The sequence below is a fragment of the Saccoglossus kowalevskii genome, chromosome 7 (genome assembly GCF_978046115.1).
Source record: "Saccoglossus kowalevskii chromosome 7, keSacKowa6.1, whole genome shotgun sequence".
Lineage (NCBI taxonomy): Eukaryota > Metazoa > Hemichordata > Enteropneusta > Harrimaniidae > Saccoglossus > Saccoglossus kowalevskii.
This window is the reverse complement of record NC_140647.1, coordinates 21,838,475-21,855,536: the sequence shown is the minus strand read 5'-3', so window position 1 is coordinate 21,855,536 and position 17,062 is coordinate 21,838,475. Positions and strand designations below refer to the sequence as shown.

At 35.5% G+C, this 17,062-nt stretch overlaps 1 protein-coding gene across 1 annotated transcript in view; it reads left to right on the top strand.

Moving 5' to 3' along the window:
* Nucleotides 1-17,062, top strand: part of LOC100373436 (midasin) — a 90,592-nt gene that overhangs the window by 18,210 nt on the left and 55,320 nt on the right. Inside the window, exons 19-39 of the mRNA XM_085501857.1 lie at nucleotides 258-362; nucleotides 445-558; nucleotides 824-895; nucleotides 1,347-1,422; nucleotides 1,794-2,059; nucleotides 3,004-3,182; nucleotides 3,787-3,878; nucleotides 4,423-4,539; nucleotides 8,270-8,416; nucleotides 8,507-8,660; nucleotides 9,077-9,356; nucleotides 9,738-9,876; nucleotides 10,199-10,474; nucleotides 10,976-11,172; nucleotides 12,283-12,434; nucleotides 12,840-13,046; nucleotides 14,113-14,321; nucleotides 14,669-14,791; nucleotides 15,208-15,405; nucleotides 16,116-16,223; nucleotides 16,534-16,722. Of these exons, the coding sequence (XP_085357983.1) occupies nucleotides 258-362; nucleotides 445-558; nucleotides 824-895; nucleotides 1,347-1,422; nucleotides 1,794-2,059; nucleotides 3,004-3,182; nucleotides 3,787-3,878; nucleotides 4,423-4,539; nucleotides 8,270-8,416; nucleotides 8,507-8,660; nucleotides 9,077-9,356; nucleotides 9,738-9,876; nucleotides 10,199-10,474; nucleotides 10,976-11,172; nucleotides 12,283-12,434; nucleotides 12,840-13,046; nucleotides 14,113-14,321; nucleotides 14,669-14,791; nucleotides 15,208-15,405; nucleotides 16,116-16,223; nucleotides 16,534-16,722 (3,400 nt within the window). The remainder of the gene's footprint in view (nucleotides 1-257; nucleotides 363-444; nucleotides 559-823; nucleotides 896-1,346; nucleotides 1,423-1,793; nucleotides 2,060-3,003; nucleotides 3,183-3,786; nucleotides 3,879-4,422; nucleotides 4,540-8,269; nucleotides 8,417-8,506; nucleotides 8,661-9,076; nucleotides 9,357-9,737; nucleotides 9,877-10,198; nucleotides 10,475-10,975; nucleotides 11,173-12,282; nucleotides 12,435-12,839; nucleotides 13,047-14,112; nucleotides 14,322-14,668; nucleotides 14,792-15,207; nucleotides 15,406-16,115; nucleotides 16,224-16,533; nucleotides 16,723-17,062) is intronic.

The following is a 17,062-nucleotide window of genomic DNA, read 5'->3' as shown; positions in this document are numbered from 1 at the left end:
GAGAATTATTTTTCCCTCTAAATTAATATGAATAGATGTAAATATACCATTCGAAAGTAATTCAATAGTATCTGGCAAAATAGTGTAGTGAATGACTTTGTCTGCTCCCAATGGAATTTCCAAAATCAGTTTGAAGTATTTCGTAAAGATACTGACCTATTGTGTGTGTACCCTTTACCTGTACATGTTAGACTATTATCCAGGTATTGAAGTCATGATAATCAAAATCAGTGTATTTATGTACATTTCAATTCCAGGGATACAGAGCCTATTGTCAGGCATGACAACTTCAGATTGTTTGCCTGTATGAATCCAGCCACTGATATAGGAAAGAAAGACTTACCACCAGGTATAAGAAACAGGTAAGGTAACACCTGAATCCAGCTACTGATAGGAAACAAAGAATTAGGTACCACCATTGACATTGTGATTTGTTTTCTCTAGGTTTACTGAATTCTTTGTGGATGAATTAGAGGAAGTTTCAGATCTCAATGTTCTTGTTAACACTTACCTCCAAGGACTCACCTTGACTGCAGCTCAAGTCGAAGGCATTGTCAAGTAAGTCAAGATTTCACAAATCACTACATTGAAATAGATACTCTGAACAAAATTTGTGCTAGTCTGGGAATCACAATTTTGCAGCAGTGAGCAATTTATGGGGATCTAAAGACAGCATGTCATGGTGACTTTCGTCAAGTTTTGTCCTCATGATGATCAATCATATTCGGGAAATTGATAGCAGTAACAATTCAACAATTTACTGTGATTTTATTGTATATATTAGGTTTGTGTGCATAATTTTGGATTTTTAATATTTTCCCAGATTTTACCTGACAGTCAGACACGAAGCCATCAAGAAATTGACAGATGGTACAGGACATAGACCACACTATAGGTAAATATTCATATCAACTGTTGTTTAGTTACGTGTAGTTTATCACAATGTTCAAGTTACATTTAGTATTTTTTTTTTTAAATGTTGCGATTTCAAACAGGATCAGGACAGTATACAGTCCTTAGTATTGTACACTTGAAAAATGACACAAAATATTTTGAACAACATCGTTTCAATTTGTGTTGAATTAACATTAAGACCTGTCCAAACAATTAGTGAATTACCCTACATGTATGTATTGCTGTCTACCAACCCACTTTATAATGGTATTTCCCACAATTCCTTGTAACAACTATCAATATGAACTTCACATATGTTTCAACCTCCCATTGAATTTTACTTCTGTTGCCATAATAATTTCAATGTACAACTTTTGCAGTTACATACATCTTACACTGTTAATACTACCAAATAATGCTTTTTAAATATAATAATCATTGTTTTCACACAGCTTACGTACACTTTGCCGAGCGTTGAGACAAGCAGCTACCAACCCATATGGTAACATACCAAGATGTCTGTACGAGGTGAGATACAGTATACTGTTTTAATTTTATCTTATTTTTACGTTAACCACATATATAAATACATAAAATCATCCCATCAAAAGAATAACATTTCTATAAAAAAACCATGGCAACGAGATAATTATAAGAATACGAATACTGTATACTGTCTTCATGTTTAACACATCTGTTGAGATGTATCTTGCCAAATTTTAAATTTGCTGTAATATTTTCATAGTGACTGAAACTTGTGTGTATACATCATATAAACCACTAAACAATTAATATTTTATAATATTTAATATTTTGTGAAGTAACAAATACTAGTAATGTAAATATTCTTAGACCAAAAATCTACTGTTGCCGTAATATTCTTTCCTATTCCTTCTCAGAGCTTCTGTCTGAGTTTCTTGACTCAGCTGGACAGATCATCTCACCCCGTCGTTGAGCAGCTGATATGCCAACATATCATTGGTCGGAGTAATATCAAGAGTGTTCTCAAACAGCCCCTGCCGCCACCGACAGATGGCCACTACTTAAAGATTGAGGCATACTGGGTATCCATGGGTGACAAGGAACCGGTTACCCCTAAAGATTACATTCTCACATCCTCCGTAAGAGCCAATCTTAGAGATCTGGTTCGGATTGTATCTGCTGGGTAAGTTAATATGCATGTCTATTACAGCTGATTACCTGAACTAAGGTGTAGTATTAAGGGTAAAATGTGTGAATTGATGCGTTTATATTATCTGATGAGGTGAGTGTCACTGATGCTGCACCTCATTATTCACTGATTTTATTAGCTCCGCTGACGACTTTGTCGAGCGGAGTTTATCATATGACTGATTGTCCGTCGGCGTCCGTGTCAATGTTTTACTTTTCCGACTTCTGATTGCTTTGATACTATACGTAATGTTCATTTTCTATTGATATCTTTAATTGAAACATGTATTGCTAACAGCAGAGTATCTCAGCACACAGGCTGCTTGTTATTAATCCTGGTACAGTAAAACCTGTTTACATTTAATTTCAATGCTTGTTCACAAATTTACTGACAACTTTAGTTTTGACAAAGTAGATTGGCCTACTAGAGTCGGTGATGCCGACTATTTGTCATACTCATTCGGGAACTATAGTGTTAATAAGTCACACTTATCGGTCTTGTAAAACCTCATAAACTTGAATGTGTAAATTATTTTTTTGAGATAGTTGGAAAATAAATATCTCAGTGGTGTAACCTTTCAAAATTGAACTACGGTAACTGAGTACTGTAAAATACTTTATTTTCACTTGGAATTAATTTTCGCTAATTTCGCTGAAAGAATGATTCAGTGAAAATAAAATCCAGCAAATATACTTTTTTTCTATATTTTACATTCAACTTGTCAAAAATCAGTGGAAATAAACTCCATGCAAAACACTTGAAGTCTTTTCAGCGAAAATTTATTCCAGCTATTATAAAGTATTTTACAGTAATAGTCAAATCGTAAGCCACATAATTTAATCATCAAATCAAAGTATTTCCGATTAAAGAATGCCCATTGAGTGTGTCCATGATCATAAACTGGTATCCTGCTTTGTTTATTTCGTTGTTGTGCTTAGGAGATATCCAGTTTTATTACAAGGAGAGACGTCAGTTGGGAAGACTAGTTTGGTTAATTGGTTAGCAAATGCCACTGGTAATCATTGTGTTAGAGTTAATAATCATGAACACACCGATCTACAGGAATATGTTGGATTTTACGCTGCTGATGAAACCGGGAAATTAGTCTTCAAAGAAGGTGGGTTTCAGTACATACTTAGGATGATTCTAAACGTGTGACTTTTTGAAGTCATCGGGGGGAAAATATAACATACTGCCCTCTAGTGTTGAAAACAGTGCCACTTAATGGTTGTGAATATATGTAATTTAGAAAAAAAGAATAATAATGCCAAGAGAGTTCTGTGTTGGTAATCATTCAAACAACCGATGACATCGCAGAATGCAACAGGGGAACAGCCGAGTAATACATGTTTTGTGAATATGCAAGCACATTAGATAAACAAAATGGAAATGTAGAGTTTTCAATTTTGTGTGACTTCAAAGTGACTTCAAATGGGATCTTCATTCTTATCAATCTAGTTTCACACCCTTTATAAATTTTCGATACTATGTTCAAGATTTTGACTTTGAAATTTCCCAATGCCCTTAATTTATTAAATCATTAAAATTGATAGCGGTGAAAAATTTACCGTAGTTGTAAAGTGAGTAATTCATTCTGGTAAGTAATCAAGTAATTGATACCAAGATATTATGTCATAATCACAAGCCAAAAAAATACAACCTTATGTCAGTGCTGTATGATGTAAAATAATAATTGCTGTATACATTGAATTATTCCCTAGGAGTTCTGGTTGACGCAATGAGGAAAGGTCACTGGATTATACTAGACGAGTTGAATCTTGCCCCTACTGATGTATTAGAAGCATTGAACAGAGTAAATGAAATGACTTGCAACACTAGTCACCATTTTGTTTTGTAATAATTCACCTACCATGTCCATATTTCAAACAAATTATTACCTGGTCTTTCTTTGAAGACAATATAGTTATTTACCTAATGTATGGGATGATTTTTTATGAATTTGTTTATAAATGCACGTCTTTATGGAAACAGTTTGTAAACTGGGTTATCTCGCTTCTGTGTAACAGTGTAAAACCCTGACTCTGTGAATTGACCAATCACATCTCAGACTCGAGATATAGTGTGCCGTATTTTATGTGTTTACAAACTGCATGTACAAAAGGCTTTTTACACAAGATTATGAGAAACATGGATCCTAATTTATATTCAATAGATGTGCCTTTCATGCTTAATTTTATTAAAGGAAATAACAGCTCTTTTGTATTTCTTCTGATTTTGTATTTTGAAATAAAATTATAATAACGTTAACGTTAATTTAAAAAATGCTCATTTCATGCAAAACCAAGCCTTTATATTACGTCAGGTGATATCATAAAATCTTGTATCTTTTATTTCAGCTGCTTGATGACAACAGAGAACTATTCATACCAGAAACACAAGAGACTGTGAAAGCACATCCACGATTTATGTTGTTTGCTACCCAGAATCCACCTGGGTTATATGGAGGACGAAAGGTACTTGATTTAATTTATTCTGCACATCAGTTTCTGATACATTCCTCAATTGTTACCGTATTTATCCGGGTATAAGCCCAGGGTCCTGAACATGAAAAATTGCCAAAATGAAGGGGTGAGCATTTGCCAGGGGATCCCCGGCAAAAAAAAACGAAAATTCGTGAAAATTGACAACACGCAGATCGAACTGCGGCAGGGAATAGAACGGCAAATGAAAACATGCAACGGAAATAAATGAACAATATGCAACACTAGAAGTAAAACAAAAATATTGTATTGCTTATAATGTGACAAATAAACCAGAAATAATTAAAATCGACAGTGAGGAATCATTTGAATTAGGATTTTCCCGCTGACAAACACGCCCAATACGCGTGAACTCAAAATGAATTAAAATGTCAGGGGTTAAACTGCGTAAAATGATTTCTGGGTTCGACAAATTACGAATCAACCATCATACAAGATCAATAATTTACAAATTTACACAGTAAAAATTATAAAAATTCGTAGCTGTTTGAAAAAACTTCTCAGATCTTTATTTGTACGTTCATTGCCATCTACGTCAAACTCAAAACCCTCAAATGTCCAAGTCGTCCCACACAATTTGGACTTAGCACTTTTAATCCACGGATTTCGCAGTCTGTCAGCTTGGCACTTTTCATTCATGTCTAATCATAATTAAAGAGACAAGAAAAATGAGGTCGCTCTGCTGCGATGGCACACAATGCTTTTGTTTACAGTCAAGCAATCATCTTTGACCTTTATGCATCTGCTTTACTGATTGGCTAAAAATGACATCACTACTAGTATTTCATCATAAAGGTCAAATCGTGACATTGCTTTCTTATTAGACTCGACGCTTATTAATCACGGTGAAACTTATCATTCAGCAAGTTTCGGCGGTTGGAATGTCTCGCTATATGGATATCGCGGTGGACTTGAAATAGGAAGTTTTTTTTTATCCAACGACAGAAGAATAGTTTTCATGACAGAAATGCAATAGCGGTGATAAAAGATGGTAAAAAAGTTGGCAGTCTTAGGCGTGACATTGCAAAATTGCTGGCCCCAGTTATGGATTTGCAAGCTGCTACAAAATATTTATAAAGCCAAAATAACGTGATTTCAACCATTCTCCCAGGTACGGGTTGCTACAATATTGCAACATTGTTTTCACTGTCGACCACGCTAAAGCCCAACGAGTGCGACACTTGCTTAGCGGCTCTCCTTATACGATTTGCTTGAATCGTTTCTTAAGATGCACAAACCAAACGACCGGCCCTTTTTTACGGCCACGACATATTTCAAAAAGAGAAATGCCGTTTCTGCTTTAATATTTATTTTTATAGACTTGCTGACTGGCAGAAAGCTGTCACAGCTATTTTGCGTTCACCCCTTGTTTTATGCAATTAACAATTTTTATAAGTATCACGACAGACTTCAAGAAAGTCAACTGTTAATACAACCACAGTCAACGAATAGAAAATAGTTTTTTTGTTTTGTTTTGTGTAGAAAAAGACCCCCTGGGCGTGTGCCCGAATATGACCTCAACTTCTTTATTGTGTCAAAAGTGGGGGGTGGGCGTTTGTTCAGGCATGGGCTCTTACCCGGATAAGTACGGTATAATAATAAATATGTCCTTCACTTAACATCTCACCATGACTTGATACTTCTGTTCTCCGGTTGCTTTTGAGGGTCAAATAATCAACAATGAGGTGGGGAAATTCCTATTCTAATGTTTAAATCTTTGCATTTCCGGTTTATGCACATCTTTGCCATCCATTTATCAAAACTGTGATTTCTGGATCTTTCCCTGATGTGCCATATTAACTGAAGGATTCATTAACATCTTGTTGATCACTACGATTTGGTGGTCAGTCCAGGGTTCTCCCCAGGGCTTTTTAGCGCCGAGGTTCGCGGCGCTATACCTGTGAATCTCGGCGCTTCACTTGGGACCTCGGCGCTATGTGTTCCCACCTCGGTGCTTGATTTCATATTTGACATGCCAATATCAGATGTGAAAAAGCTTTGTTCGCCACGCCCGTCGGCCCCGACCGTCACTCAAAATTAGTGACCACCACGGAAATGCTTCCGACGAGGACTATTGTCTGATTGTTGGTATAAATATGTACCTACCGACACGCATCCTGCCAGTCGTGGATTATAATTTATAAACAATAGACCTAGTCGCACGATAGGTAGTGGCTAGTCAAATTTGTGGAATTAGCACCTCTTTGTTTGTAAGTTAATACTTTCTGCGATAGACACAGTCTTTAGATTGAAAGCTAAAATTATTTCAAAATCAATTCCACCTCGATATAACATGGTCAAATCGGAGTTCACGATCAGTTCACGCTACTCAAGAAAAAAACGTGTTTATTGCGTGATTTGGTAAAATACATTTGAACTGTTATCATTGCGAATCATGTAAAAACTCTTCTTTCAAGACCTAATTTACCTTTTAAAAAGTGCAAATCACCTCTTTCGAAAGCTGTCATGCAGTTTTCAATTGAAATCGATGCCAACACATCGTGCTACGACATCGCTTTACTTCCGCAATGTAATTTTTATGATCACTACCATTCGGAAAACTTCAGGTTCTACCGGCATTACCATGCGGCATTTTGATTGGTTAATGGAATTCTTGATCCATCGGGTCAAAGGACACATGCTAATGTTTCATAAACATCATGGCGGGTCTGTTTTTTTTTACAGAAGCGATCAAGTGATCAAAAATAATCGCTCCCGATAAAAATAAGTCGGATTTTACTTACATTTCATATCAAAAAAAAAAGAAGTAAAATTTGTTGAGGAATTATTGCTATAACTGGTGTATAACATGGCCAAGTAAGTTATGTCACGTCGTAACTTTGATGATCGTTTTGAAGCTTTATTTGTTCGCTCATTACTGTAATTGTAAACGTTTTAGAAGTTGATGGTACGAATAATAAATTACAACAATACGTCAATTAATTACGTGTTCGATTTTTTGAAGGAGAATGTTTTTGGAGTGAATACAATTATGAGATTCGTGAACATAAATCTGGCTTAACGTTTTGAATGCGTTTCCTTCAACGTTTTACAAAACAATTAAATTGCAACAATAATGTATTTGTGTTTGTTTTTAGTCTGTAGCATTTGTATTTCGAGAATGTTTCAAACTCTTCTAAATTGTGAAACATAATGTGTTGATTCCATTAAAAAAAATATTTGCCCTGTGACTGAGCTCACTAATATCCATAATTGTAAATAAGTTCTGTTAATCAATAAAGGAAAAATATGTAAATGATATGCAAATTATTATGCAAACTAGCCCCGGCGCTATGCATTTTTTCTGGGGAGAACCCTGGGTCAGTCACCTTCATACAGTGTTTGAAATTCATACTAAGGTGTTCTCTAAATTATCTAATACAGATAACAGTTGAGGAAACAATATATTGTGTATATAGCGGTATGTCATGTGACTACCAAACCTACCATTTTTTTTGGTTTATAGCAATACACACTTTTATTTTCACCAAGTGACTTGTATATTACATCTGAAATCATTCAGACAGGCTGTATCCTGACAGGTCGTTTTTCGACTTGTCGCCATCACAATCTGACATTTTCCTATTCAGAATGGCTGCTTTCTGACAGGTTCGTAGTCGCAATAAGACATATTCAGACTGGACAGATTCATAATGTCGTAACAAATTTTTCATTATTTTAATTATGTTTGATTGTGATTCAGGTATTATCTCGGGCGTTCAGGAACCGATTTGTGGAATTGCACTTTGACGAAATTCCAAGTAACGAACTGGAAACTATTTTGCACGAGCGATGCCTGATCCCCTTGTCGTATTGTAGCCGAATGGTGTCTTGCATGTTAGAACTACAGGTAAGATAACAACACAATCGCATGTATACTGAATTCATGTTTGACAATTTCTGAATCAATTCCACTAAAAACGCTTATATTATTTTTCAGGCAAGACGTCGTAGTTCTGGTGTGTTTGCTGGTAAGCAAGGATACATTACGTTACGTGATCTGTTTAGATGGGCTGAGAGATACCGATTAGCAAGTACACAAGAAACAACAACGCAAAAGTTTTACGACTGGGACAGACACATAGCTGATGAAGGTGAAGTTTTAAACTTGCGTTCCTGTCTGTATGTTGTATTTCATCGCACGTATCTAATCAGCACGAGCTCATGATCTACTGCGACAATGTCAGTCAGATATTTGACAGGCGCACTTACATATATATTTCATAACAACATCAGGTGTCATTGCCATTATTTTTTGATTTTGGTTCTTGCCAACTACTTACTGCGCTCATGCACAAGTGAAACTTCCTAACTTCATGTCACGATGAGGAGCTGATTATTATGGGATGTTTGTCATTTGATCTCAAGAGGGTGCTGTGTGAGAATGTATTGGTTTAAACATTGAATCTTTAAAAGTCTTTATGGTCTATAGTTCAAACTGTGGGCATATATTTTTTTTCAAAAAACAATTCTTATAAAGTCTAGAATAATTTTATCATCCCTACAACAGGCTACCTATTACTTGCTGGTAAAGTGAGAAGACCAGAAGAGCAGATGGTGATACAGGAAGTAATTGAGAAACACATCAAGAGGAGAGTTGATCCAAACAAACTGTTCACTTTATGTGATAAAACATCGGCCACAACATTGCCAATATTACAACAAGTGTTGCAGACACCACCTGACGGTTTCAGTCATATCGTGTGGACGTTTGGTATGAGAAGACTGGCTGTGCTGGTAGGACAGGCGTTGAGATTTGGTGAGCCTGTACTCTTGGTTGGGGAGACTGGGTAAGAAGAAGATATCCATTGTTATGTTGGGTTATCATTGTGACAAATTTAAATTTGTCTTACTTATGCATGTAGTTGATTTTTGAGCAACGTCTTCTATTTCTTTCATGTGTTACCTCGTTGTAGCGTTCGTGTAAACCTAGGAAGAACTTTAAATGTGATGCAATTGCAATGTACAAGATTTAAATAATTCAATGATCGTTTTTAATATGTTTAAAAATGTTTTTTGTGGCCCTGTGTATATGATAATTTATAACTATCCAAAGTAAATGTTCCATGTCTGCCATTTTTCCCTTCTTGTTATGCACTTAATAATTACTTTGGTTTGATATTAGTAAGTTAAAGCTGCCATGTTTAGTTTTTTCGTCTTTTTTCCTGCAGATGTGGCAAGACTACTGTATGTCAGATATTTGCTGCCCTCGCCAAACAAAGGTTGTACACTGTCAATTGTCATTTACACACCGAGACGTCAGACTTTCTTGGAGGACTACGACCAGTCAGGCACCGACAATCTGATATTGTTAGTATGAGGTTCATAAATTGGTACATTACTGTATTTTTACTTTATTAGTAACACGTGTGATTTAATAACATGTATGGAAATGATAGGACAGAATAAGTAATTTTTCTGATCAGTATACATTAAATGCTACTTGCGTGTATATTGATCAGGGATGTACTTTTAATAGAGAAAATGTATTACTATTGTGAGATCTTTGAAAGATGTGTTCAATTCTGATTAGGAATAACATCTTCATTGTTGCTTTCCTCCTCGCCTCGCTGTGGCATCTTTGAAATCAAATCAAATGAAGACAAATCAATTATTATTTACATTTATTCAGGATTCTGAAGAGTGTCAGAAGTTGTTTGAGTGGTGCGATGGACCCCTCGTCTTAGCAATGAGGGAAGGTACAGCATTGCTAGTAGATGAGATCTCATTGGCTGATGACTCCGTACTGGAACGACTCAATAGTGTGCTTGAACCAGAGAGAACATTGCTGTTAGCTGAGAAGGGCAGTGGCGAAAGTATTCATAGCGACGTAGAACAGATTGTTGCCATGGATACTTTTAGAGTTGTTGCTACGATGAATCCTGGTGGAGATTTCGGAAAGAAAGAGGTGGGAATTTAGTTGTTTTGTGTAACTCTGTAGTTTTGCACATCTTTGCCATCCAGTTTTCAATATTCCATGATTTCTGGATCTTCCCATGATGTGCTATAGTAATTGGAGGATAATTAACAGACAAGTTATTCCCATTGCCTTGTTTGTCAGTCACCTTCAAACAATCTATTATAATATTTGTGTGACTTTTGAATTGAATATTGTTATGGGAAACTGCGCAAGCCATGTACATGTAGGAGGCTCACAAAATCATGAATCTTCGCATAGCAACCAATTTTCAGAGAGCTTCCAAAAGTATAGTGCACATTTGCAGGCAAGCTAGTAAATACCACAGAAAATGGCTGACTTTTAAGACTGACCCCTGACCCTAAATATCAACTACTGATAGAGGGCGCACTATCAAAATAACAATATGGTAGCATGTCCGTCTATAACGATAATTAACAATATCTTTTGTCTTTCTAAGCACTCATCCATCTTTGTCCCTTGTTCACTCAGTTATCCCCAGCACTGCGAAATCGTTTTACTGAGATCTGGTGCCCTCAGTCCAATGATAGAGATGATCTAATCAACATTATTGAACATAACATCTCACCGGGAATACAGCTATGTAATCAAGAAGATGGTAGCAGTGGACTTGGAAATGCCATGATGGATTTCATTGAATGGTTTGCTAACAACGAAGTGGGTAAAAGGTACACTCGTAATCATAAACAATACTCACTGAAATAGTCTTGCTACTCAGATGACACTCTGTGACATTGTAATGAAATTTTAGGCGTTTTTTCAGCATCTCGGGTGTCTGGCAACCCCTGTTGTGTGTAGAACATGAACTGTAGCAATGAGAAAAAAAGTATCAAATTTTAAATTAGCTTCTGCAATATCTTCCTTTGATTTGGTGGTATAACTGTCGGTGTTGAAAGTCAACATTAGTGGATTTTTCAATGGAAATAGAAGTCCCAAAAATATATTTAATTATCATATTTTGAACCCCAAACAAGGGCCCATCAGCTGTGAAATCGCTCAGGGCAATTTTTTGGATGGGCCAATTTTCAACAGAATCCGATAATGTGGAATATTGTTAGAGTTTACTTACACAAAACAGTAGCTGTAGGTAAGCACGACTAGATTTTTGTTGTCGGCACATCTTTGCCATCCAGTTTTCAATATTCCATGACTTCTGGATCTTCCCATGATGTGCTATACTATTAATTGAAGGATAATTAACAGACAAGTTGCTCCCATTGGCTTGTTTGTCAGTCACCTTCGAACAATCTTTCATTTGTTATTTTATGTCATTCTCCGAATATTGACTGAACATGGCAAATCAGTGTCTGCTACAGGTGAATTTGAATATTTGTCAATGAATATTTTTAATATAAAAACTAAATGATACTAAAAAACAGTGGAAAGTCAAAAAGATCATTTGTTTTTTGTATTCAAAAATTTTTATGCTGATCATTCCACAATAACGAACCTCCTTTTTTTGCAGTTTGACAATGTTTTAGCGGTATTTATCGCATTTGCTGAATTTTGACTTATTTTTTTCAATATATAAATGAATGATATTATAAACAATGAATAATTTAGCTTAGGTGCAAACCCTTGGTTTGAATTGTAAAATGTCACCTTTGGTAGATGGTGATTCTGAACTCTCCGGCACACCAACGCAGAAATCAGTTCAAGCTTGGAGAATGTCATTACTTAACACAATCAGGTGTTTATTTAGTCGCATGAATTGTTTTGATATTACCGAAGTTAATTGTTTTTTAGATCATCTCAATATCATTGTTTTTGAATTACAGATGTACCATCAGTATTCGGGATATCTTATCCTGGGTGACGTTTGTCAATACCGTATGTGTGGAAAGTATAGAAGATGAAAATCATTCCCTTGATCCTGCAGTCGCCTATATCCACGGAGCCTGTCTTGTATTTCTGGATGGTCTTGGTGCAGGTAAAAATGCACCACTTCTAGATGCTTCTGGTGGCCCACAACTTCAGTGAAATTGAGATCAATAAATAGAATTACTGTTGAAAGATAATTATTCGCTGGGTTAATTATTATTTGCGAGGATAATCACTTAGTTTTAAACTTGGTGGTTTGTAAAGAAATTCATTTGATGGCTAAATTTACATATTCACTGAGTTCGAAAGCCAAATGTTTTGTCAAAACCCAAGCAGTTAGCCAATTCGCTAGCAAGTTTGCAAATTGGCTGCCCCAATACTTCTGAGACTTGCTGTAATAATTGTTTATTTTATTCTTCGCTGCACTGTCATACAAATCTATTAATTGGCCATCTACTACTAATGTGTATTTGTTTACTGAATGTTCACAAATATTGTTGACATACTTACACAGGTACAACTAGTGGTTCATCACAGACATCAGAGAAGGCCAGGAGGTCTTGTCTGAAATATTTACAAACACAGATGTATGCAATGGCTGCAATCCAAATTGATCTATCAAGTCTAGTTCTCAATGTTACGCATGGCAAGATGGAAACCACAAATCCCATCGTTTTGACTGAGACTCAGTTTGGTATTCATCCTTTCTTTATTCGTAAAGGTGAGTTTAAATGTGTGCATGACCCCCTTAAAGTCACACATCCTGGTACTTCCTATGGGCATTGTCTGTTACAAAAATAATTTCCAATATTATCTACCTATTTTTTGTGGTGTTAAACCATAGATTTAAAAGGTGTTTGGTGAAATTTCGATGACCAACTTCCAGTTTTTTTGGAATGATAATTGAGAAATTATAATTGACAGTGATTATTGTCACCACATACAAAAGTACCAGGATGTGTGACATTTAGGGGTCATGCATAACTTTTTTTCTACTGTATTTCAATGTATTGGTTTATTGTTGTCTGCACATCTTTGCCATCCGGTTTTCAATATTCCATGACTTCTGGATCTTCCCATGATGTGCTATAGTAAGTAATTGGAGGATAATTAACAGACAAGTTATTTCCATTGGCTTGTTTGTCAGTCACCTTCAGACAATTTTTTTAAATATTTTACTTAAGAGTTATGTTTTTGAATTGAATATTGTCATATTAAATTGCAGGAGACCCACAAAATCTTTAATGTTTACCTAGCAACCAAATTTTAAAGCTGCCAAAAGCTTGGTCTCTATCTGCAGGCAAGCTAGTAAACAAACAAAAAATGACTAGCAAGATTTAATGAACATAACCTGCTAAAAGTCTCTGTAGTTGATGAAAACTGGCGCCAGCAGATGATGTTGTGGGTCAGGATGAGAAGTTGAAGTACAGTAAAAGTTGAATTATTTGGCCGCATCCCTAATAGAAGCCGGACTAAAAAAAAATTGTTGAAAACTAAAAATTCACAATTTCTCTTATGTGTAGATATTCTAATAAGACTGTTACATTGTATCGTTTTGATAGAAGCTACAGATATTTACAGGCAGTACTAGTCATGACCCTAATCTTTGTTTACCACTTAAAGTTGTATTCCTTTTGAATGAAATGCATGAATGTGTAGTATACAATGTAGATAAAGACCAATCAAAGAACAGAAGAGCAATAATACAACCGTATAAAATTAGGTTGAAATTGGCTTTTCAGCTTAGATTTTATCTTGCTATAACAAGTGTATTGTTCCTATTCTAGGACCTTTGATGGATGCTTTAACAGTCGAGAATTATGCGTTACATGCGCCAACCACTGCACTGAATGCACAAAGACTACTACGTGCAATGCAGTTACCTAAAGCTATTCTATTGGAAGGATCACCGGGGGTTGGTAAAACGAGCTTGGTGACTGCTATGGCTAAGGCGTCTTCACATCAGTATGTCAGGATTAACCTGTCAGAACAAACCGTAAGTTTAATCTGATTCTTTAAATTAATTATGAAGTGTTACCAAAAATAGAAAACCTTGATAGATTCAAAAATCTGCCAGTGGGTAATTTCTTGTGGTGTTAAAAATGGGAATCCCCATTTAAAATTCTGGGGTTGGGGTTGGGGGTAAACAAAAAAAAACTATTTTGTTTCAATCGTAATGAAAAAGAATTGGAGAAAATTTGAATAAAACAAGTTTTTGCAAATAACCACAAATCTCCTGCCCCCCCTGATTTAAAATGGCTAACCCTTTGTGAAGTGAAGTATTGCTTTTAAATTAATATTGTATAGTCAGATAGTGAGCTAGCTCTTTCTTTGCATTCACAGGATGTTACCGATTTATTTGGTGCTGATTTACCAGTGGAAGGAGAGGAAGGTGGACGCTTTGCTTGGAGAGATGGACCATTATTGAGTGCTCTCAAAGCTGGACATTGGGTTGTGTTAGACGAGGTAAGTGATACAGTTATGTTGATGTTGTGATGTGAATGGATGGAAGTAATGATGTTCAGTGTTGATAATGTTTTGAGCTAAAGAAGTCATTCAATACAAAAAATACTGCCGGTAAGATATTTTAAAAAATTGTCTATACTGTGTTTGCTCTATAAGAAGTTTTCATAAACCAGAACTAGATTATAAGCTAGATTTGAATATCATTTTTAGACTCATTGATGCCATTTTGACATTGTAGAATTGATTTGCTACTCTGCAACATTCTCTGAACTTGCGCATCAGAAAATTAAGTGACAATTTAATTAAGAAAAAAAAAGAGGAAATGTAACTTACCCGACTATGTGGCATGAAATGTGAAACGAGAAACTTGTGATGTTGACGTTAACAGTGAGATCTATGTGTTTTTTTCATTACAGTTAAACTTAGCCTCACAATCAGTGTTAGAAGGACTCAATGCTTGCCTGGATCACAGAGCTGAGGTGTTTGTACCAGAGTTAGGCAAGACATTTCAAATCGAACATAAGAAAACCCGCATATTTGCATGTCAGAATCCACTCAATCAGGGTGGTGGAAGAAAGGGATTGCCACGTTCATTTCTCAACAGATTTACTCAGGTGAGTGTGGATTTCAATATTTCTTCTCTAAATCTCTATACATGTATTTGTATCTGCACATCTTTGCCATCCAGTTTTCAATATTCCATGATTTCTGGATCTTCCCATGATGTGCTATATTAATTGAAGGATAATTAACAGACAAGTTATTCCCATTGGCTTGTTTGTCAGTCACCTTCAGACAATTTTTTATTTGTTGTTTTATGTCATTGTCTGTTACCACACTTTAATAGTCGGTGAACGATTAAAAGTGCCATGGTTGTCATCCCTGTGTATATTTGATGTGGGTCCCATGCAACTAGCTACACTGTGTCTAAAATACATTGTTTACACAAAATTTGTTCTACATAACAACTGTTGCATCATCCAAACTGATTTGAAAAATCCATTAGTGTACGTAGGATGATAGTAACCAATCTTGTTGGTCGCTGAAAGTTTGGGCAGAAGAATTTTTTTTTTTCAGAAGTTTAATGAGCCGCGAGTTGAAGTAATTAATATACTTAACTCAGAGTAGTAACGTGAATTGTGAAACCATTATCATTTGATTTCAGAGTTGAATTGAATTTTTGTTACTTTTTATTTACATCTTTGATGGACATCCATGTTTACATAAAACCTGATTTGCAGTGTTTTCTTGGCGCATATTTAGAAGTTAAACAAATTATGATCGTGAATAAACTAAACTAAGAATTGTACATTAATATTCACAGGTGCATATAGAGCCTTTGTCAGCGGCTGATCTGTTGTTTATTACGTCAACAATGTATCCAGTATTAAATGTAGATATGATACGTAATATGATTGAGTTCAACAATAAGGTAACGTATTGTATGCAAATAACACATTTGAATGTTTTTGAATTGCTTGAAAAATGGTAATTTAAGTTATTATAAGTAACCTGCAGATGACCGACCTAATCTATTAAAACAGTGTTTAATAATGTATTTATATTATTCTGATTGTGTGAATGGATTTTTCATCACCAAACTTAGTTGTCTTGTTATACAGGTTCAGGGCCGGTAAAAAAATATTCCTCATTTAAAGTACCCGGTAAGTTGTTTTATTTCTGAATACCTATACTAGTGTATGACCCATGTCGTCATAACTATACTAATACTTGCATTACAGTTATATGACCAAACTATGGTGGAATGCTTGTGGGGTCAGAGAGGAGGACCATGGGAGTTCAATCTCAGAGATTTATTCAGATGGTGTGATCTGATGATAGAGAACCAACACAGCGGATCATGGAACCCTAGCGAATACGTTGGATTGATATACAGTCAACGGCTTAGAACTAACGACGATAAGATAAAGGTATATGTTGCATTTGATACTTTTATGACGATGATTCAGTTTTCACTGGGCATGTACAGTACAGTTCAAGAGTTCCAAGCTGGCTCGTAGCTAGCTTCACTTTTTCATAAAATCTTTAAATTTTTGAACTTGAAGTGAATATCATTGCCATCAATACTTTTAATGTATTCTGTGTAGTATTTATCAATGTTACTTATACGAGACATATTTTCGCAGATTAGATTTAGATGTCTGGCAGATTTGAAAGCCAGCTAAATGTTGAGTTACCTCACTGTAATGGTATGAATGTACTTGAATAGTCAACTCTATCAGTTTTGTTTGATTCCAAATCATCACCAAA